General features: G+C 44.9%; 1 protein-coding gene and 1 long non-coding RNA gene across 3 annotated transcripts in view; one reads left to right on the plus strand and one right to left on the minus strand.

The window, feature by feature from the left end:
* The window catches only part of Slc18a1 (solute carrier family 18 member A1), a 35,318-nt gene extending 17,466 nt beyond the window's left edge, over window positions 1-17,852 (plus strand). For both annotated transcript variants that reach the window (XM_087216874.1, XM_004848255.3), the window contains 6 exons: window positions 5,737-5,815; window positions 6,760-6,811; window positions 8,194-8,257; window positions 8,467-8,586; window positions 8,807-8,940; window positions 16,508-17,852. In XM_087216874.1, coding sequence (XP_087073000.1) covers window positions 5,737-5,815; window positions 6,760-6,811; window positions 8,194-8,257; window positions 8,467-8,586; window positions 8,807-8,940; window positions 16,508-16,621 — 563 coding nt within the window. In that variant the 3' untranslated portion in view covers window positions 16,622-17,852. The remainder of the gene's footprint in view (window positions 1-5,736; window positions 5,816-6,759; window positions 6,812-8,193; window positions 8,258-8,466; window positions 8,587-8,806; window positions 8,941-16,507) is intronic.
* LOC106009709 (uncharacterized) lies at window positions 573-22,256 on the minus strand. Its single transcript, XR_001183724.3, has 3 exons — window positions 21,749-22,256; window positions 6,598-6,807; window positions 573-5,831 (listed from the first exon to the last, which is right to left on the minus strand). It is a non-coding gene; the product is annotated as an uncharacterized LOC106009709 (long non-coding RNA).
* Between the last annotated feature and the right edge of the window lie 1,121 nt (window positions 22,257-23,377).

Below are 23,377 nucleotides of genomic sequence, written 5' to 3' on the forward strand. Positions count from 1 at the left end.
CAAGAAGTATCAAGCCCAGGTCATGAGCGTCTCTGCATGGGAATCTGTTTCCCTTGTAGAATTACTTTCCATGTGAGCAGCCTTCCAGAGAAGCAGCCTGAGAAGGGACAGGGGGAGCAGGTGGCAGGAGCTGTACCTAGCTGTTTGGTATAGGTGATTAAAACTTTCCAATCAAAAGATCTAGGATTTTGTTTCAGTTCCATTGATTAGTGATGTAAACCTGAGCAATTCACCTTTCTCCTCTCTGAAATGGCAGCAAGCGCTATCAAGTTCAAAGAGAAATTGGAGGAATAAATGGTATAGGGTGTGGAAATGTGTTGCGCACGCACAATATCGCTGTGCACCATCATTACCATCCATATTAATTGTAGGAATAAGTGATGGAAGGTGTGGGTGTACTTTGTACCACATAGAGTATGTACCACCAAGACCATCCACACTTTCCCCTTTTCCACTCCCCCTACCTTTTGGCTGTCTTTTCACCTCTAAAAAGGTTCTTGTGGAAGAAACATTGTAGCTCTTGCCATGGAGATCTCTATGGCAAGGAGCGAGGCTCCGGCCTCTGTGCTGGAGCCTCAGGACTCACCTGACCTTAGAGAAAAAGCTCCTGCCCCTTCAGGAAGCCAGAGGCAAAGGGGACAGAGACTGCTACGTGCAAATGGCTCAGTCACTGCAAGGAGGGGAGGCTCATGGAGCCAGAGGGGAAGCTGATAAGAACCTGAAATAGCTCAGTGTGCACTGAAAAGCACCAAATCTAATTTTTTAGGGAACAATTATAGGCAAAGATCCCAGTTGCACTCCTGGCCCCAAATTGAATTTTTCTGGACTGTGACTGCCTCTGGCCTTGACAACTAATTGAGTTAGGCAGTGTTCAGTGGGGATAATGCATCCCTTGCCCAAGGCTCTGACCACTGAGGCTCCTGGTGCCCATGAGCAACTGCAGCAGGGAGGAGCCCTTCCCCAGCAACCCAGTTTCCAGCCCCACTTATCAGTGTCTTGTGCAGCTTTCCTCAGTGCTCTCTGCATCTGAAAAGTCTAACATCAAAGGTTCTCCAATGTTGACACCAGAGTGACCCTGCGAGGTTGTGGGCACCAGATAGCAAGTCAGTAAAGACAAATCTGGATTCCCAGTGAGATTCCAGGTGACGCTCTCTGGTCGCCAACAGCCGCACATGGAAAACCACTGCTCTACACAGAGATCACCTCTCCAGGTTGCTGGGAGGAGCCAAGGCATCCAGGTTACTGGGCATGGTGTGCAGTCTGTGATGCAGCCTTTGCCACATGGCCCACTGCAGGCCAAGCCCAGCCACCAAGTGCTGAGAGAAGCCTCAGCTTTGGAGACAGACTTGCCTGGTCTGAACTAGGACCTGGCCACTTCCTGATTATAACCTTGGATGTGTAATTTCACCTTAAACTCTACCTCTTCCTTTGTAAAAGTAGAGGTTTTTCCCAAATTGTTTTGGTCTATGTATTTATTCCAAAGAGATTAGCACCATGCATAGAATATGGCATATAGTCTGCTGATAAGAATTATTATTAACTATTTTCATAATTATTTTGTTTAAACCATCTTAATAGTCACAGCTGTGTGTGCTCTGCCACCCTTGAAGACATGCTGAGAAGAGTAAATATGCACCAGTGGACATGTAGTCAAGAATACACAGTGCTGCTGAAGTGTAAAGATAGCCAGGTGGTAAAGAACAAGCCACAGGGATTGAGGAAAATCTCATTTGGAAATTCCACACCATTTGCAGTGATGTCAAGGAGATGTATCTGGGCCAGCAAGCCTCCTAGAGATGCCTATTTCCTCAAATCAGATAAACAGTCCAGTAGTTATAACCTCTAAGTTTTTCCAAAGCAATTACACAGAAACAAATAGACACACTTTTAAACAAATTGCTACCCTTGTGCAGATAGACTGGACAAATACACTGAGCTATGTTTCGCTTCTGCTCCATAGAAAAGAATATTAAAAGCAAACAAGCTGTCAGCCAAGACCTGGTGAATTGTTGACTTTGGGATTAATGGTGATGGTCATGATGTTTTCTACTGGGCTCCATTGTTTCCTTTACATCCAGGGAAGTGTAGTGTAGTGAGGGCTGCTGAGATCCAAAGAAACTCACACTGCTAATTCCAAGCAGGTCCTTGTTCCGGAGCCATCTGTGCTGTGACACCATTGAGGCTGGATAGTGGGAATGCCTGGCACTGGAGTAAGAAGCCTGGGTGCTGGTCCTAAACCAGTCACTCATCATTTATGATGAGAATAATTAAGATCGGTGCTCATAGGGCACCTACTTGTGCCAGGCACCAGGTCAAATGCTTGCTTGATAGGGAGTATCGCCTCGAAGCCTCACAACCAGCCTATCTGGTCAGAATCATTGCCACCCCTTCGTATGAGTACATTTTTGTCACTATAACCAAATACCTGAGGCAGGTTCTATACAGTACACAGTTTTGGAGGCCAATGATCCAAGCAATATGGTGTCAGCTCTGGCAAGGGCCTCTGGCAGATGGTTGGCGTGTGGGCAGAAGCAAAGCGTCACATCACAAAACAGGAAGCTAGAGAGTGATCCAGGGGTCCAGCTCACCCTTATACCAATTCACTCAGCAAAGCTCAGGGACCTCACGCTACCGTAATCCATTTGGAGGGTGGCTCCTCCTCCAGTTAAGCTCGGCTCTCAAGGGTCTCATCACCTCCTGAATCACCACACTGGAGACAAAGTCTCCCACACACGAACCTTGGGAGAACATACTCAAACCACAGCAATCTCTTATTTCAGGGGTTTCTTAATTTCCCATTAGAACCCAATTTCCCACTGTTCTTCTAAATTCTGGCCTTTGTGGGACTCCCTGTCATTGGCGCAGGCCTGTACGCCCTCATTCTCTGCTTTCCCACAGCCCTCTTGAGGGAAGTCCATGTTTCCCCCAGGCTTTGCTCTCCTTTCTTGCTTACACATTATGTCTTCTCTGTCCTTCAAAAACCCTGTCCCATTGAAGACCATGCTACCCCACCGATCTTCACTGCAATCATCTACTGATCTCTTAGTGACCCCCCCTCATTCATTAAAGCTGCCAACACCTGTTCTCTTCTCTTTTACTTCTGTTACCATTTTCAGGGATGGCAGTATCCAGGTGAATAACCCTACCAACATCTAGGCCTCTTACTTCTTAACCTACTCTCTTCAGGGATTATTTTCTCCTGTCTACTTTAACCAATCAATCCTATGTATACTCTTGGCTTTGACCTCTCTGTCAATTCCATCACCTCTGAAATCTCAATTCCAGGCAGCCTGTTATTACCTTACATGCTCTTCGCTTTGCTGTTCTAATATCCCATGTCAATTTTGGTCACACTGAGATCAGCAATCCACTGGCCTCAGGTCTTGCATTATTTCCATCACGACTCATCTCCCCCTTTCTTCACTCAGCTTGGATTCCATAGCTCATCACTAATGTCGGCCTCCTACCCAGAGACCCTCTCTTCCTCTGAACTGGTGTCACCTGGCCCGTTCCTTGACCCTAGTTAAGCCTGTCCCCTTGTTGCTCCTTGTTGGTACCTGGAGAGTGCGATGGGACAGTGGAATAACACACAATCATATGGCTGGACTCACCTTGTATTTATGGCCACAAAACTGAAGTGCATGTCCCTGCCATCTAACAATCTTTCGCTAAGTCCTTGGTCACGTGTTCTTTTCCACTTTCCAAAATGACAGTGTTCTACTTTTCTGTTCAGACTTCCTGTTGACTCCCATTCCTTCACCTTCATTGTCTCAGCTATTGGCTTTGCCACCTAGTCAAAGCAAGAAGGGAACTCACACATCTCTGTCACTAAATGTGCCTGCGTCCCTGCTTGGGTACCCACACTTGTGCCTTCTTAAACATGGTTGAAGCATCCCAGCTGGGATCAAAGCCCTACTCTCTTTGCTTTCTGGGTTCTACCACTTCCCACCCACTTCACTGGCTACTCCTCATCACCTTTGCTAACTTCTCTTCCTTTGCTAACTTTTATGGCTGGAGCCCCCCCGGCTCACATCTGGGATCACTGTTCTTTATCTGACCTTTGTAGGTGGTACCAGCCATTCCGTGGCTTTAAGAACCATGAATGAATTAAAGAGTCCCGGATTTATATCTGTGTTTATGACCCCTCCTTGGAGCTCCAGTCTTGTGTGTCTGACTGCTTACATCTCTACCTGGATACCTAATAGGCGTTTCAAACTTCTCATGTTCTCCTCAGGCTTTCCTCCCCACGAGTCCTCTCCATCTCCAGACACCCAACTGATCAAGGTGAAAACTCAGAGACCTTCTTTCTCTCTTGTCCTCCTCACTCCCACCATGTCCACACCCAGTCCAGCAGAAAATCCCAACTCTAATTTTAAAATTCCTCCCATTTCATTTGCTTCTCTCCATTATGACCTCCATGCTGAGGCTCTGTCACTTTTCTCTTTGGCTTAAAAATACTCTTCTGAGTCTTCTGGCTGCCACTCTTGTCTATGAGTCCATTTGACTAAGGGAATTTAGGAAATAGGAATTGGAGTCTCATTCTTCTCCAAAGCGTCTCACTGTCCACTCTGCTCCACACAGACATTCTTTCTATTCATAGAACAGACTAAGAGTCTTCTCCTTTAAGGCCTTTGCATTTGTATGAAGTGCTACACACACACACACACACACACACACACACACAGCTCTCCTTTGGTTACTGGAGTCTCAGCTTACAGCATTTTCTCAGAGAGGCTTTCCTTGAGCCAATACAGTTTTTCTTCCTGTTCACTCTGCCATATTGCCACGTTAGGTTTCCTCCACAGAGCCCAACATTTTTCTTTCTTTCTTTTTTTGTTTTTGGTTTTTTTGAGGCCAGGTCTCACTTTGTAGCTCACACTGGCCTCAGACTCACTATGTAGCCCAAGCTGGTCTTGAACTCACAGTAATCCTCCTGTCTCAACCTCCCAAGTGCTGGGATTACAGGCGTGAACCACCAGGCCTGGCAGCATTTTTAAAAATTACATTTTTTTGTTTATTTGTTTAGTGTTTTACTATTTCTCTCTGCTATAATGTAAGCTAGAATTGTGTCCGTCTATTTCTGACTCCATTCCTAATCCCCAGAATGCCTGGCAAATGGAAAGTTTACTTTAAGGGATGAATGAAAGAGACTCAGAAACAGTAAGTAAATTGCCCAAGGTCATAGAGCTCACAAGTGGCCAAGCCACAATTTGAATTCAGAACTGCGTGGCAAGCCCATGTTTCTAGAATTCTTCACTCTACCCTCACACAAAGCCATGTGGCCAGGGCTTCCATTTACAAGATGTTTTCACGTACCATATCTAATTTGCTCTTCACCGTAACCTGTTAGGAGAGAATCATAGCTTTACTTTCCCCAGACGTGGGAACCAAGGCTCAGAATGTTTCATCCTAGGTCACTAGCAGAGCAATAGAACAAGTAAATAGCAAGGTGGGAATTTTATTTCCAAGAAGTATGCATGTCCTTCACGTTCTCCTGCTGATGGCTCATTAGGGCCTCTTGTCAGAAAGTCTGAGAAGGGACTAGAAGCACATTAAATGTGTTGAGGCTCTTAGGAAGAGCAGCAATGTGGGTTCCCGGGACTTCTGCTCTGCATTTGCACCAGGATCTCCAAACCATAAAGCAGTGTGTTGGGGGAACTTTGCTGTCTCACAGCAGACAGATGTTTCAGATTCAACTGGACACATCCTAAGGTGAGGCTCTGTGTCCTTCCACAGGTCTGGCTTTCTTGCCTGCCAGTGTGTCCTACCTCATTGGCACCAACCTCTTCGGTGTGCTGGCCAATAAGATGGGTCGGTACGTAGCCTGGGGTCTGGGAAGAATGATAAGAACATGTAAGGGACAAGCTCTGCATTTAGGATGACAAACAACTTCTCTGAGACTGGAAGATTCAGATGAACACAGAGTGGTAAAAACTGCTCCCTGAGAGAAGAGTAGTGGGCGCTTGGTGAGGGGACATGGAGGAAGGATGGTCCTCAGTGGAATGCTAGAGAAGGGGCAGTGGACACGTGAGGAATGATCTTTGCTCTCCAGCTATTTGCTAGCCAGCTGAAGAAATAAGACAACCCCAGAGAGAACAACTGTGAAAAAAGCAGTATGTCTTTGGGGGCAGTTGTTGTCAAACAATGTTCCATGGAACCCTGGGGGATTTGACAGAGGGATCTCAGACACTATCAAAGGGATAGGGCAACAGCTTGAGTATTATGCATCCAGATTCTGTTCCTCTATTACAATGAAAACAGCTCTGGTTTTAGTTTTATCTTTGGAGTTCAGAATATAGATTTTTACAGTCACTGCCAAAGGAAAGTAGAGATGATAGAAAATTTGAAATGTTTTGTTTGCTTTTTGAGTTGGACCTCCAAAATCAAATAAAATGTAAATGGGTAGAAGGTAGACTAGACTGGGAAACCATACAAAGCAAGTTCAAGGGGTGCTCCCACGTGTGCCTTCTGAATCAGCAAATTGTTCTTCTAAGGGAAGTAAAAATATGTCCCACTGCACCATCCCTGCCTCTGCTACAGAATGGGGAATGAATCTGGGCCGGCAAAAGATGAGAACAAGGGAAGGATAGGAAGGACCTGGGTATGAACTGGTCCTGTAGAGATGCACTTATCTTCTCATGTCCTCAGGAGTTGCTGGAGTTGGGGGTGGGCAGGACTGGCTAGTGCGGTGGATTTGGGGTGGCAGGTGGAAGGGCTCCCTTCCCTGCCTCTTGTCTGGTGATGGCTCTTTTCTTCTAGGTGGCTGTGCTCCTTGGTTGGGATGGTAGTGGTTGGTACCAGCTTGCTCTGTGTAAGTATAATGAAGCAAGGAGAGAAACAGACAGACAGATATTAAAGGACCATTTTCTTCAAAATAAGCACAGCTCCAAAAAACTGTTTCTGAGTAGGTAGGAACCACCGCTGGAGGAGAAGCCACCAGTCAAAGTGGTGCACCGTGGAGAGGAGGTGGGGAAGGAGAGGGTGAAGAGGGCGATGGGCAGTAAGAGCCAGAGGTCTGAGACTTGGCATGCAGGACACGAAGTGAGATGTGTCAGCAGCTACTTCTGGAGCCACCTCAATGGTGCATTCTGTGACTTCATTTACTGACCCACTCTGACAGGTCCCCATAAGTCACCAAAGAACCATCAGCTGTGCCTTGGTCTCTGGCATCATAATATTTGGTAGAAGAAAAAAAAAGAGGGCTTTGCCATTTTCGAGAGCTCCTTCCAAGCCCTCTAAGCCTTCATTTCCTCATCAGCACAGTGGTGTCTTGGCTGGGGAGTGACAAGAACAGAGACACAAAGCCCTGAGTACTGTGCTTAGGGTGGGCTGGAGTTCAGGCTCCACCCCAACTTTATTCGCCCTTTGTGTGACTGTGAGCACCTTTAGTCTCCTCTCTGCTCATATCCTTGGTGCCCTCATCTAAGTGGAGAGGATTCGCTAGCAGGATGGTTATGGTAATCCACACACACTGCAGCATGATGTGTGGCCTTCAGTGAGTTTCAGACCGTACTGAAGACAAATAGAAACCCCTCCTGGGTGTCACCCTAACACTGTTATCAGCCAGTAATGTCTAAAAGGTATGCTAACCATGCGAGGGGTGAGTGTGCCGGGGTAATGGCTTTGAGTGACAGCTACCTAGAAAGGAAGGTAGGGAGCTTGCATAATAGGAAGTGGGGAATGGGAGTGAGCTTCCCGTCTTGATATGGTTCTGAAACCATGCCACTGCCCCTGGGGGTAATTGGATGTTGAGCTCTTCTGTCTTTTTGCTCCAATGGCTACCGAGTTAGGGATTTAAATAAAGCATTTGATAATGTCAGTAATGGAAAAGAGAGCCAGCTCCATCAGTGAGGAATGAGGATAGAAAGGTGTCTGGGTGGAGAATGGTAGAGGACGAGGAGGAAGATTGCATGAGCTGAAAAGGACCATTGGTGTGGCATATTGGAGTCAAGTGTGAGGTACAAACTTGGTCTTGCTGCACATTAGCTCTGTAACTTTGGAGAGGGCATTTAATGCAGTTGCCACCAGTCCTGTTCTCATGTCTTAATGTGAAGGTAATGATTCTTCTTCATAATGAGGTGTGAGTTCAGTGTGTGGCACACAGCACACACTGTATAGAGGTGTTCATGTGAAGCCTTTCCCCAACCCAGCCCAGCTGGAGTCCTGATGAGCTCTTCCCCCTTCCTCTTGCAGGTCCCACTGGCTCGCGATATTTTTGGTCTCATTGGCCCCAATGCCGGCCTTGGCTTTGCCATAGGTAAGAAGCCCCCTTAAAGGCAGCAGGAAGCCCTTGAATGTTGTCATTGATCAAATGCCTTTCCTGCTTCTTTTCTCATCAGAGGAGAGTGGCAAGGAAAAAGGAAGAGGACAGCAGGCCAAGGGAATGGATGAAAGGGGGAGGAGGAGAGGGCTTGCCACGGCTGTGTGTAGAGTTGACCGACAGTGTCTGGTGTGCTCTGGCCTCAGGTATGGTGGATTCCTCTCTGATGCCCATCATGGGACACCTGGTGGACCTGCGGCACACCTCAGTGTATGGGAGTGTCTACGCCATTGCTGACGTGGCTTTTTGTGTGGGCTTTGCTATTGGTATGTTGGCTGGGGGAGAGGGGAGTCCCAGGCCTGGGTACCCTACTCACTCCTATGTACTATTGACCAGCTGGAGGTATAGCCCGAAGGCTGATCATCCTAGGGGTCTGAAGATATCTGATTCTGTGACATCTCATGAGTCACCCAGTGCTCTTAGTGTAATATCCTACAGGTGACTGAGGCTCAGTAAATACTTGTGCATCTGCTTTATTCTTCACAGGACCGTCCACTGGGGGTGCCATTGTGCAGGCCATTGGTTTCCCCTGGCTCATGGTCATCATTGGGGTGGTTAACATCGTCTATGCTCCTCTCTGCTACTTCCTGCGAAACCCCCCAGCCAAGGAGGAGAAGCTTGTAAGGAGCTCCACCTGCTCTAAAAAATCACATGCCTGTTTCTTTCCATTGTCTCAGCCCTTTTTCCTATGCTAATTTCCTCCCCCTGTTGATCATCTCTCTGACTTGCTACATTTTCTGATTCCTTTTTCATATGTGTCTCCTGTTGTGCCCTTCCTTATTTTCCTTTCTCGAAATAACGACCTCCTTTTAAAAAAGTTTTTTTTGAGATAAAGGCCCACTATGTAGTGCAGGCTGGACTTGAACTCACTTATGTAGCCCAGGCTGGCCTTGAATTCACACCTGTTCTCCTGCCTCAGCCTCCTGAGTGCTGAGATTACAGGTGGGTGCCACCATGTGCAGCTAAGAAGGATTTTAAGCAGGAACATGAAGCTGGGCATTGTGGTGCACACTTGTAATGTCAGCATTCTGGGAGGCTGAGGAAGGAGGATTGAAAGTTCAAGGTCAAAGGGGCCAGGGATTTAGCTCAGTGGTTCTGCTGCCTGCCCTACAAGCTCAAGGACCGGAGTTCCATCCCTGGTACAAAAAAAAAAAAAAGCATTGAGAAAGTTCAAGGTCACACTGGGCAATTTAGCAACTTGCAAGACTCAGTCTCCAAAAAAACCAAATCAGCGTCGTGTGGAACTCACTGAATCACCCTGCTGCAGACAGGCAGGTCTGCCCACGCCCTACCGAGGTCCCCAGTCGCACGGAAGACACCAAATCACCCTGCTGCAGACAGGCAGACACCTGGTTCCACACTACAAAGACGCAGAGGACACCAGACCACCAGACCAAGGTACTGAGTTCCGCTGCTCCCAGCCCAGGGGTAGGGGCTTCTGAGCTGCCGTCCCACTGCTCCTGGTCCAGAGGAAGGGGCTTCCCGGTCACCATCCCTCCCGCTGCTCCCAGCCCAGAGGAAAGGGCTTTTGGATCACCATCCCTACCGCTGCTCCAGGCCCTTGTCCCACCTCTCCCAGCTCAGAGGAGGTAATCTGTGAAGGCACTAACAGCCCCCTGCCCCAGTCAAAATAAGAAAACACCTAAATAAGTTTCAAAACCAGACTTCCAGATCACCTACAGCAACCCCAAAGGGAAATGAGATGGAACACTCTGATACTCAACCACCTGGACCCACTGAACTGGCAACAAAAGGGGATCTGGAAAAAATGAAATCAGAAATAATTTCTCAGATAACAGGAGAAATTGTGCCCCTAGTGCAAGACATGATTAATAAATCTAGAGAGGAGCTCAGGAACATGATGGAATCCCAACATAAGAAACAAATGGAATCCATAAAACAGATGCAAATAGATTTCCAGGACATGAAAAACTCCACTGAAAGTCTACACAGCAGAACGCGCCAATGTGAGGACAGAATTTCAGATAGAGAAGATAAGATTGCAATTAGTGACCAGGAAAAGAAAAATTGCTTCAAAATTATAAGGGAACATGAGAAATCAATCCAACAGCTGCTAGATGATGCAAAGAAGAATAACATAAGACTGATTGGGCTCAATGAAGAAACAGGAGAGAGTGGAGATGACATAAAAAATCTCTTCACAGAAATAATGGCAGAAAACTTCCCAAGCAGGGGAAAAGAACTTGACATACAGATAAGTGAGGCATATAGGACTCCAAATAGCCTTGATCAAAAAATTCTACACATAGGCATATAATTGTTAAGATTCCAGAAACACAACAGAAGAACAAAATTCTACAAGCAGTCAGAGAAAAGAAACAAATCACATACAAAGGAAAGCCCATCAGAATCACAGCAGACTTCTCAACACAAACCATCAAGGCAAGAAGAGCTTGGAGTGACATATTCCAAGCCCTAAAAGAAAACAGCTTCCAACCCAGATTGATGTACCCTGCAAAACTATCTTTCAAAACAGATGGAGAAATAAGATACTTTCATGACAAAGAGCACCTTAGGAACTTTGTGAATACCAAACCAGCACTCTAAAGAATTTTACACAATACCCTAGGAACAGACATTGAGGATCACAACCCCAGGAAGCAAAGCAGAATGAACCCATCTGGCATGACAAGAAATTAAATGGAAAGGGGGAGAACCCAACAAAAAGAAAAAGTCATGGCAATGACAAGTCAATATGTTTCAGTTATAACCATCAATGTTAATGGTCTCAATTCACCAATCAAAAGAAACAGAGTGGCATAATGGGTCAAGAAGCAAAATCCAACAATATGCTGCATACAAGAAACACACTTCATTCAAAAGGAAACTCATAGACTGAAAGTTAAAGGGTGGAAAACAATACTCCATGCAACAGGAACCCGAAAAAAAGCAGGAGTAGCTATCCTCTTGGCAGATCAAGTAGATTTCAAACCAACACTGATTAAGAGAGATGAAGAAGGACACTACATCCTTGTAAAGGGAAGAATCCAAGAGGAAGAGATGACAATCATAAATATCTATACACCAAACACTAGTGCACCCAACTATATAAAACAAATACTAACAGACATGAAAAGTCATATATGCACTAATACAATTGTAGTGGGGGACCTCAACACCCGACTGTCACAAATAGATCAACTAGACAAAAAATAAGTAATGAAATACTAGAACTCAATCGAACTCTTGAACAAATGAACTTAACAGATGTTTACAGAGTGTTCCACCCTACAAAATCAGAATACACATTCTTCTCAGCTGCACATGGGTCATTCTCCAAAATAGACCACATACTCACACATAGAACATGTTTAAGTAAGTGCAAAGGAATTGAAGTTATCCCCTGTATACTATCAGACCGTAGTGTGATGAAATTGGAGATCCATAGCAAAAGAAATTCAAAAAATTTCATAAACACGTGGAAATTGAACAACACACTTCTGAATAACCAATGGGTCACAGAGGAAATTAAAGAAGAAATCAGACAGTTCCTTCAATTAAATGACAATGACAATACAACATATCGGAATCTATGGGACACAATGAAAGCAGTCTTACGAGGGAAAATCATAGCAGTGAATATGCATATTAGGAAAACAGAACGAGCCCAATTAAACAACCTGATGCTGAACCTCAAGCTTCTAGAAAAAGAAGAGCAGGACAACCCCAAAGCTCATACAAGGGAGGAAATTATAAAGATCAGAGGAGAAATCAATGCAATGGAGTCTAAGAGAACGATACAGAAAAATCAATGAAGCCAAGAGTTGGTTCTTCGAAAGAATCAACAAAATTGACAAACCTTTAGCCAACCTTATCGGAAAAAGGAAAGGAAAGAAAAAGCCCAAATCCATGCAATTAGGAATGAAAAGGGTGAAATGACAACAGACCCAGCCGAAATCCAGAGGATCATCAATACCTGCTTCCAGAACCTATACGCCAATAAGATGGACAACACAGAAGAAATGGACAGATTCCTAGATACATATGAATTACCAAAGTTGAACAAAGAAGACCTAAAAACTCTGAACAACCCAATATCAACCAATGAAATTGAAAATGTAATTAAAAACTTATCAACTAAGAAAAGCCCAGGCCCTGATGGCTTCACTGCTGAATTCTACAAGACATTTAGAGAGGAACTGCTGCCACTACTGTTTAAACTCTTCAATGAAATTGAAAGGGAAGCAATACTCCCAAATTCATTCCTGGAAACAAGCATCACCTTGATCCCCAAAGCAGAGAAAGACCCAACTGAAAAAGAGAGCTATAGGCCAATCTCACTAATGAACATAGATGCAAAAATCCTTAATAAGATAATGGCAAACAGAATGCAGAAGATCATCAAGAAGATCATACACCTTGATCAAGTGGGATTCATCCCAGGGATGCAGGGATGGTTCAATATACAAAAATCAATCAATTTAATCAATTAATGTAATCAATAGAGCCAAGGACAAAAACTATATGATTATCTCCATAAATGCAGAAAAAGCATTTGACAAAATCCAACATGCATTTATGATAAAAACCCTACAAAAAATTGGAATAGATAGTCTCTACCTCAAACTGATAGAAGCCATCTATGAAAAACCAACAGCCAATATCATACTAAATGGTCAAAAACTGAAATCCTTCACCCTCAAATCAGGAACAAGACAAGGATGTCCACTATCACCACTCTTGTTCAATATAGTGCTGGAAACATTAGCCATGGCAATTAGAGAAGAGAAAGAAATAAAAGGAATAAAGATAGGTAATGAAGAAGTCAAATTGTCATTATTTGCAGATGACATGATACTCTATATAGAAGATCCCAAGAACTCCACCGAAAGTCTTCTAGACTTAATAACCAAATTCAGTCAAGTTGCTGGTTACAAGGTCAACACACAAAAATCAATAGCTTTCCTCTACACCAATGACAGACTCACTGAGAGAGAAATAGGGCAAATAATTCCTTTCACAATAGCATCCAAAAAACTGAAATACCTAGGAATCATCCTAACAAAAGAAATCAAAGACCTCTTCTCTGAAAACTATGGCACTCTGAAAAGAGAGATTGAAGATGATATCAGAAAATGGACAGACATCCCCTGCTCCTGGGTAGGAAGGATTAATATAGTGAAAATGGCCATACTTCCAAAACTGCTATATAGATTTAATGCAATTCCAATTGACATCCCAGCAGCATACTTCATAGACCTCGAGAAAACAATCCAAAAATACATTTGGAACAAGAAGAGACCCAGAATAGCAAAAGCAATTCTAGGTAACAGAGAGATGGCAGGGGGTATCACAATCCCCAACCTGCAACTCTACTACAAAGCTACTGTGATAAAAACAGCATGGTACTGGCAAAGAAACAGACTTGAGGACCAGTGGAACAGATTAGAAGATGCAGAAACAATGTCAGACACACTCAGCCATCTCATCTTCGATAAAGGAGCCAAACACCCTCACTGGAGGAAAGATAGCCTCTTTAATAAATGGTGCTGGAAAAATTGGGCTTCAACTTGCCAAAGATTAAAACTAGACCTGTATCTCTCACCATGTACTAAACTAAAATCAAAATGGATTAAAGATCTAAATATTAAAATAGAAACTCTGAACCAGTTGGAACAGAGGTTAGGTAGAACCCTTGAAGACATCAGTGTAGGAAAAGATTTTATGAACAAAGCCTCAGTTGCCTGTGAACTAGCACAAACAATCAACAAATGGGATCTCTTCTTATTAAAAGGCTTCTGCACAGCAAGAGAAACCACCAGCAGTGTGAAGAGACAACCCACAATGTGGGAATAAATCTTCACCTGCTCTTCCTCAGACAAAGGTATACTGTCTAGAATCTATAAAGAACTGAAAAAGATCAGACCTCCCAAATTTAAAGACCCAATCCGAAAATGGGCATCTGAAATGAACAGACATTTCTCAGACAAAGAAGTAGAAATAGCAAATAAATACATGAAAAAATGTTCAACATCACTGGTCATTCGAGAGATGCAAATGAAAACAATGCTGAGATTCCACTTCACTCCAGAAAGAATGGCTGCTATCATGAAAACAACCAATAACAAATGCTGGCGGGGCTGCGGGGAAAGAGGAACCCTGCTCCACTGCTGGTGGGAGTGTAGACTGGTGCAACCACTGTGGAAATCAGTATGGAGATACCTCAAAGAACTAGGACTGGAAGTCCCATTTGACCCCGCTATTCCACTACTGGGGATCTCCCCCAAAGAATTAAAAGAATCATACCACAGTGATATATGTGTGCCCATGTTCATAGCAGCACAGTTTATGATAGCTAAAACTTGGAAACAGCCCAAATGCCCATCAACTGGAGACTGGATAAAGAAAATGTGTTTTTTTTATAAAATGGAGTACTACTCAGCCATAAAAAATGAGAAATTAGAGACATTTATAGCTAAGTGGATGCACATTGAGGCAATACTCTTAAGTGGAATAAATAGGACACACATGTGTAAATACCAAATAGTTTCTCTGGTGTGAGAAACTGAAAGTGTAAATAAGGACTAAATGTATAATAGGTAATGTGAAATAGGAAGAAAAGGGGCAAAGGGGAAGGAAGTGGGAGGGCTAGGGAAAGGATAGAATAGAATGGGATTAATATGAGAAAATGGAAAAATAGGAAGAAAATCTTTGTAAATAGGGAGGACTGGAGGGGTTGAAGGGAGGGCTGGGCAAGGGTGAAAAATAAGAACCAAGAGAGACTATGTAAAGGTGCAGATTTCCAATGATGAATGTCATTATATTTTATACCTAAAATGTACCAATGATTAGAATGAATAATTGAAAATTTGAAATAGGAAGAAAAGGTCCAAAGGGGTAGGGGTAGTGGGAGGGGCAAGGGAAAGGAAAGAAGGGAAAGGAAAAATGCTAAGAAATTGAAAAAAATGGAAATAAAGTCTTTGTAAATAGGGAAGGGTGGAGGGGGTGAAGGGAGGTCTAGGAATGGGGAAAAAGTAAGAACCAAGATGGATTATGTAAAGGTACAATTCCCAATGAGAAATGTAATTGTGTTGTGTACCTACAATGTACCAATAAAAGAATTTAATAAAAAACAAACAAACAAACAAAAAAACCAAATCAGGCCAAAACAAAAACTAAAATACAAAGGGCTGCGGATGTAGTTCAGCAGGAAGGTCTTGGGTTCAATCCTCAATACTGGGGGAAAAAAAAGGAGGAAGAGAAGAGGAAGAAGAAAAGCAGCTATCCTGTACTTACTATAGTTATTAGCATGGTATAAATTAACAAATTATTCCTTCCACAGATGGGCAGAATTCCACTGAGTACATCCATCCATTCATCCATTCATTCATCTGAGTCTGCTATTATCTGGTTTTTTTCATTGTTTTTGTTTGTTTGTTTGTTTGTTTTTGAGACAGGATCTTCCTAGGTAGTACAGGCTGGGCTGGAAGTCACCATATAGCCCAGGCTGGCCTTGAACTCACAGTGATCCTCCCGCTTCAGCCTCCTGAGTGCTGAAATTACAGGTGTGGCCCAGCACACCCAATTAGTCCGCCATTATCTTTACTGGCTCTCTCTCTCTCTCTCTCTCTCTCTCTCTCTCTCTCTCTCTCTCTCTCTCCTCTCTCTCTGTCCCTCCCTCTCCCTCTCCCTCCCTCCCTCCCTCCCTCCTTCTCTCTTTGTGTGTCTGTGTCTGTATCTCTTTGGTTGAGCCATCTCTCTTTAAGTAGTAAAAACCTCAAGGAAAAGATCTTCTGCATGTGATTTTAGCTAACAAGGTATTTATTTTCCTCTTATTCCAGCATTCAACCCTGAGGCTCTGATGGTTGGGGATGGTTGGGGATGAGGCTCTAATAGCTTGGGGATGATTGATGGTGCTCAAAGGAATAAAGGAAGATGGGAAGGTCCGATGCAAAGTGGTGTCGATTTCAGCAGGTTTCCTGCTATGTCTTGCACTTTCACTGGGATTCAGTCAAAAGCATATTAGATGTGTGACCCTACAGGGGTGCTTACCTAGGTATCTTGGGAGACCTGTGCATGTACACGGAGCAGAAAGAAGGCTCTATAGTCTATAGTTGCATCTGAGTCTTTCCTAAACAGCACTAGACTCGGATGAGCTACTGGGGGGACAGGAATGGGGAGACAGTCACTTATGCGCAGGATTTCTCTTCTTGCCTCTCCCTGCAGGCTATTCTGAGCCAGGACTGCCCCATGGAGACCCGGATATACACAACCCAGAAGCCCACAGAGGAATTTCCCCTGGGGAAGAATGGAGATGAGGACCCTGACAGTGAGGAGTAGCAGCTGAAGGTGGCCCCTGAGTCAGGTCTTACTGACCCGACGAGGCTTGGACTCCAGGTGGCGCTTCTTCCCTGGAACCAGCTGGAGATGGGCTGCTCAGTGGGCCCCACTGCGAGGTCCTGGGGAATCTTGCCTCCTCTCTCCCAGAGGTGCTGCGCCTCCTACTCTGCTCGCTCACCTGAGCACCCCCTAGCTCTCCCTCGAAGCTTCTCCTGTGGGAGGACAGAGTGATCCCTCCTCCCTGGCTGCTCTGAGGCTGCTAGACTTGAGGCGGGACCAGTTCTGCAAGGGTGACTCACTTTCTGGAGGCTGCAGTGAGCAGGGCACCCCTGAAACTGAGGGGCCACTGCAGACCTTGGCTCCTTTGTTTTCTGATTTTCATTGGCACATTCCCAACATACTGCAAGAGTTTGTCATCTGTTCCCTGGCGCATTCCGCCCTGAGTTTTCCCAGCTGAGTAGAGCAGGTGGCCTCACCATCATGCAGTGCCAACAGGGAGGGGATTTTTTTCTTTTCTTTTCTTTTCTTTTTTTAACAAATTGATTGATTTTTCTGTAGCTAAACCTACTTACTGCTTCTCAAATGACTACTGAAGATGAACAAAGTGTCTTCCTAATTTCATTATCTAGTGAGATTAAAGCAGGTGTTTCTCCTTCACTTGAGTTATGACATCCTCGTGCTTTCCCATCTGTGTTTTTCTATCTTTCCTGAACTTCTCAGACTATTAGAAATAAAAGCAGGTGAAGGGGAGGCTGAAGCAGGAGGACTGTAAATTCGAGCCTAAACAACTTAGTGACTTTGCAAGAACCCATCTGAAAATTAAAAATTAAAAAGTGTAAAAAGGCCTTACGTTCACCTGCCCCTAAAAGTATTCTAATGCACCCAAGATCTCCTGGGAAGAAGGGAAAAGAAGCTGCCATGAAATCTCTCCTAATGTGGATTTCTTAACATGAAGAGCATAATGAGCCATTGTTCACATCTGTTAACGAGAAAGTTGCTATTTAATTCACACAAGGAAACTAGATGCTGTTCTGTAGCAAAAGTGAGTATGAGGGCAAATACTGTAGGTGTCATATTACAACATTTTGCTACAATTTGAAAAGTTATGGGGTGTTGAGCTTTCAGAGAGACAGGAGACAGGGCAGCCACCCTAGGCAGCATCTGGGCAAAGCAGAGACACACAGTATAGGGATAAGCAATACTGCAGGTTGTGTAGACTGCACATTCAAGTACGAGGAGGTGGGGTTGCTCCAGGTCTGGGTTGGGGGTAATGGCAGAGGTGGGGGGGACACAAGATGGGGAGACCCACAGATGCTTATCAGACGGGGTGTTCGGACTTCACCTGGAGTGACACCTGGCTTTGCAGGAGTTTGAAGGATTTGGCACAAAACCCAAATCCCCAGGACACATTTGGGCCAAAGCTCTTGATAAATCCTTACTACCTAGACAACAAAGCCCCAGTTGACTGGTGGATATGTTTTTAGGGGTTGAGCATTAATGACACTCCCTGTCTTTGCAAGATGAGATGCATTTACACTGTTTTTAGTCAAGATGATAGGTGTCTTGGATTGTGAAGGACCGCAAAGATAAAACTGGAAAATTGACCAAATATATAAGCTGTAACAAACAGCTTACGGTGGCGGAGCGGGTGGCCACTAGACCCTTGCACAAAGCTAGAGGGGGCGGGGAGGTGGCAGTGTTGGGAGGGGTCCCAGGGTCAGCTTGTTACGGAAATTGCTAACACATTTAAAGATGCAGGGAGAAATTTTAAAGAGGAACTCATTCCTGACTTGCCAGTTAACATGGAGTCACAAACAAAGATGGATAAGGAAAAAAGTGATGCACATAAGGAACACTTGAACCAAATACTTTCAGATGAGTCGATCCCAAACACCACAGAGTAAGTCAGGCAATCATGTTTAAAGCTGTAGATCAGAAGCAAAGTAAGGACAATGCACGTAGCCTGTGCATGGCAGTGTATATAAAGGAGAATCCCACAAAACAGAACATTAGTCTTTATTAGTGGCCTTATAAGTGATATGAAGAAGAGAATGTGTGACACACTTCCCCCACTCACAGGTCACACGGAGTTCTTCTAAAAATGAAAACGCCAACCCAGCAAGTGTGAGCCCCAAGAAGTTTTCTATAAAAGCAGCATGGAACGGCAGGTGGGCTGCATTGCGGGACAGATGGAGATATCCCTGCAAAAGGCAGGAACACATTCAGGGGGTGATGGGCTCTGAGTTACCAGTTGCAATGGAGTAAAGAAGACAGCGGGATTTTAAAAAGCCAGGAAAATGTTGGACATTCTCCAAGTGCTGGAAACAAACTGGAAGACACCTTCTTCCCCAAGTACAGAGTGTGCTGCTTCCACATTTGGGTTGGAAGCCACAGCACCACGTGTCGGGGCAGCGACCAAGAAGCTGGAGGCGATGCAGAGGAGACAGCTGTGAGGACAATGGGTGACAAGGAGAGATTTCTGGGCAGCAAGGGGGGCAGGACCAGTCTCGTGGGAGACGATGAACGCAGCCAACACCGTTCAGAGGGGCCTGGTCACAGAGCCTCCGCCTACTCCCATGGCTTCTCCCACAGCAGCTGATACTAGTCGGATATTTGAAAACTGCCTCCCATTCTTGTCTCACTTATGGAATCCATTATTCGAGTGAAAGCCCAAGCAGAGAATGATAAATGTTCCAAGAAGATGGAACTCCGTTTCCAGAGGCCTCTGTCATGCTTGGTCCAGGGGCCCTGAGGCTGATGTGAAGAAAGGAATCCAGCCCTCCATGTCCTGTCTCCGGGTGTGCCCGGAGGGGACACGGTGAAAGATTCCTGCGGTCCTTAGATCACCCCTGGGCCCAAGTGCGTTAAGCACTGCCAAGTGCATTAAGCACTGCCCGTCTGTTAAATTCACCCCTGCAGCCTTGTGAAGAGGAGGAGGAGGAGGAGGAGGACATCCAGGGAGGAGCTGAGCCCTGGCTTCCATGCTCTGTGCAGCCTCCAATCCGCTAGGAGGAGCTTGAGAGAGGAATGGCCATAGGACTTGGGGTAGCAGGAGGACAGAATCAGGAGTAAATCAGCCCCGATTTTAGTGCTCTGGCTGCTCTCCAGCTCTGATCTGACTGAGCTAAATCCCTGGCCCATGTACTCCTTTGTTTTGATATAGGCTCTCGCTGTGTAGTTCAGGCTGGCCTTGAACTCCCAGTGATCCTCTGGCCTCAGCCTCCCGAGGGCAGCTGGAATTATCGTCACTCTATAGATTTAGCTTTCTATGGTTCCATCCCACCTATGGCACATGACTTGAGGTTTGATGTTGTGCTTTCAGGAAATTAATGGAAATGAAGTGTGTCCCTCGCCCCCTCTCTTTCCCCCCTCCTCCCACACTCTTCCTTTTCCTCTTCCATCCCTTCCTCCTCCTCTTCCTGCTCCTCCTCCTCCTCCCCCTTCTTCTGGAGAAACGACACAGTTTCAACAGAGGCATGAAAGTGATAAAGTTCTCTTTGGACTTGTTCTCCAAATTGAGTCACTATGCAGTCTCCTGAAGTCCTGAGAAAAGGATGTGCACTGATAAACAGGTTTTAGTCAACAATCGATTGAGTATATGTTGGTGGTCCTATAAGACTGTAATGGAACTGGAAGATTCCAATTGCCTGGTGACACCGTAGCTGTCCTAAAGTCCACTGACATGTTTGTGGAGACACTGGTGTCAACAGACCTCTTGCACAGCCAGTGATATAAAAGTACAACACATATCATCATGTACAGTGCATCAGTCATTATTTATTATGATAATAAATGACTATGTTACTAGTTTATGTACTACACTGTACTTTTTGTCATTATTTCAGACAGTGCTTTTGCTACTGATATATTAATTTTTTAAAGTTAACCATAAAACAGCTGCAGGCAGGTCCCTCAGGAGGACTGAAGAACACAGCCATTGTTGCTACAGACTAGCAACAATGTTTTTTGTGTTTTTGGTTTTTTGCCCCTGAAGACTTTGCAGTGGGCAAAAGGCAGAGATTGAAAGCAGTGATCCTGACGACCCTGATACCATGTAGGCCAAGGCTAATGTGTGCATTTGTGTCTTAATTTTTAGTTAAAAAGTAAAATAAATAGAATGTTAAAGTTTGATGAAAGAAAAAATGTATACAATGAGAATATGAAAATATTTTTGCACAGCTGTAAAATGTATTTATGTTTTAGCCAAGTGTTGTTACAAGACTCAAAAAGTTAAAAAAAAATTAAGCCAGGTGTAGTGGCGCACGCCTGTAATCCCAGCACTCTGGGAGGCTGAGGCAGGGGGGTCCCAAATTTGAGCCCCTCCTAGGCAATTTAGTAACTTAGCAAGATGCTGTCTCAAAAAGTGGAAAAAAAAAAAAAGAGGGCTGGGCATGTGGCTTAGTGCAAAGGTCCTGGGTTCAATCCCCACAATTCCCCCAAAACCCCAAAGACTTATAAAGTAAAAATGTTACAGTAATTAAGATTCTTATTAAGACTTTTTAAAAATCCAAGCAGTGTAGCCTAAATGCACAGCGCTTATACGGCCCGCAGCCGCACGTAGTAACCCTCAGGCCTTCCCATCCCCTCCCCACTGATCACCCCCAGCAACTTCCGGTCCTGCGAGCCCCATCCACCCCCGCGTTCGTGTATACCGCGCCGTTTCCGTGTTCACACAGCTGTGTTACGGCGGCTTACAGAATCCAGTTCAGTACACACTGACACCGCGCGGGCTGTGGCCTGGAACAGTGGCCCAGTGTGCAGCCTCCGTGTGCAGCAGGCCCTGGTGCAAAGGTAGGTCAGGACGGAAGGCCGCCTCTGCCCTTGTCCCACCCGGCCGGCTGTTAAACGATGCACGACTGCGGGCCAAAAATAATGCTCCCGTGTGTCACAAAAACCCCAGCAGTCTTCCGTGACATCCTTCCTCACTCCAGATTCCTATCCTTCACTTCCACATTTTATCCATCTTATTATTTATTATTATTGTTGTTTCTTAACATCTGAAACATCTGCTCAGCACTTTCTTGATCTGACAGGTTCTGACCTAATCTGCTGTCTTCCTTTCACGGCAGCCAATGCCCAACATGGTTCCATCCCAACTTACTAATTAGTAGTCAGGATTTGCCTTACCATGAACAAAGCAGTGTTGCTGGATGCTTGACCCGGGATGGTGTCGACAGCGCGCTGTTTCTGGACTGGCTTGCTTTGTTTCCTTGTGGAATTCCTCGCTGTCCGGCCCTGGCCCAGTAAGGTTTGCTCCCTTTCCTCTACCTGCACACGTTTCCGCCCACAGAAGCACTTCCTGCTCTCTGCATGGTTGTCTGTAGCAATTGTTTCCACAACAAATGGGAGGGAGTGAAAGAGGCCAAGATTGCTCTCCTGCCCTAAGGTCCGAGGTCCCCCACCCCACCTCAACCTTCAAAGTCCTTTCTTTCCTTTCCTTTCTCCTTCTCTTCCTTCTTCTCCTCGTTCTTTCTCTTCCCTACCACTCTTGTTCAGAATTGTGTGTGTTACAGTGGTAAAGTGCGTGTGTTTGAAGTGCGTGTGTGATAAATTTATGTGTGTCACCACCTCTAGTGTGAAAATGTCCAACCCTCCAGAGCACTCAGAGGGATTTCTCCACCAGCCTCCAGAGGTAACTGACTTCTAGTCCTAGCAGTTCATTTTGCCTGTTGCTGACCATATTTTATATATTTCTTTATCTACTTAGAGCCTCATTTTTCTCATCAGGATTTTATAATTATTTTTTCAACTGCGTTTCTGGAAGGAAAGCCTGCAACAAGGACATCTCATGTCATCCCCCTAGTCTGCAAATGAAAAAGCTGCATCTGAGGGTTTAAGCTGCTCCAGTCACGTGGTTACCTGTTCACCTGGTAACAGGCAGAGCCTCGATTTGATCTCAGGTTCTGACTCCAAAGCCTGAGGTCTTTCCTCTGTAAACCAGCATCTCAACACACAGCTTTTGCTGCTCATGAACAGTATTTAACAGTTTTCTTTCTTTCTTTTCTTTTCTTCCTTCCTTCCTTTCTTTCTTTTGTGAATTATTAACAAAGTTTGAATGGTCTGTAGAGACCCTTTTGCATATTTAAGAAATATGCTTCTGTCACCTCCATCTGTTCCCACCTTGCTTCCCTTTCGTCCTGAGCCACCTGCCAGAGTCAGTTTCAACACGTGTGACATTGGCCTCAGATTTCCAGTACTTATGATCCACTTGCCCAACCTGGAGTGGGGGTCAATTTCCACACTTTCCAGAAGAGGGCAGTAGAGTCCACACTAAATTGCTTAAATATTGAACTAGGAAGTCAAAAGGCTCTGCCTAGAGACTTGAAAACTGGGTTTGTTGATTTATTGATTTTATATGTATTACTTATTATGAGCCTTACACATACTTATAGATTTTCATTAAATATTTTTCCTACACTTTGCATTCCTTGTTGGATCCTTATCTTTTTTTTTTTTTTTTTTAAATTGTAACTCACCGAAGCCTCTGGGCAGAAGGGTCTGCTCCTACCTGCTCCTAGCTCTCAGAGTAGATGGGTGAGAACTCTGTTTTCTCCCCAGGAGAGTGATGACCCTGATAAGGAGCTGCCTGGGTGTGTTGAGGACTTACCTTGAAATGACAGGTGCCATCTGACTTCACTGCCACAGAAACTGCCTGCTACCTGCTTAGTATCAGGCAAGTCCCTCAGGGAATTTTCAAGGCAAGTTAAAAACTCAAAATAATAATAGCAAACGTTTTCCATGCCAAGCACTTTTCAG

Source organism: Heterocephalus glaber, unplaced genomic scaffold, assembly GCF_053883595.1.
Source record: "Heterocephalus glaber isolate CG9 unplaced genomic scaffold, H.glaber_assembly_v1.0 deba00001460, whole genome shotgun sequence".
Taxonomy (NCBI): domain Eukaryota; kingdom Metazoa; phylum Chordata; class Mammalia; order Rodentia; family Bathyergidae; genus Heterocephalus; species Heterocephalus glaber.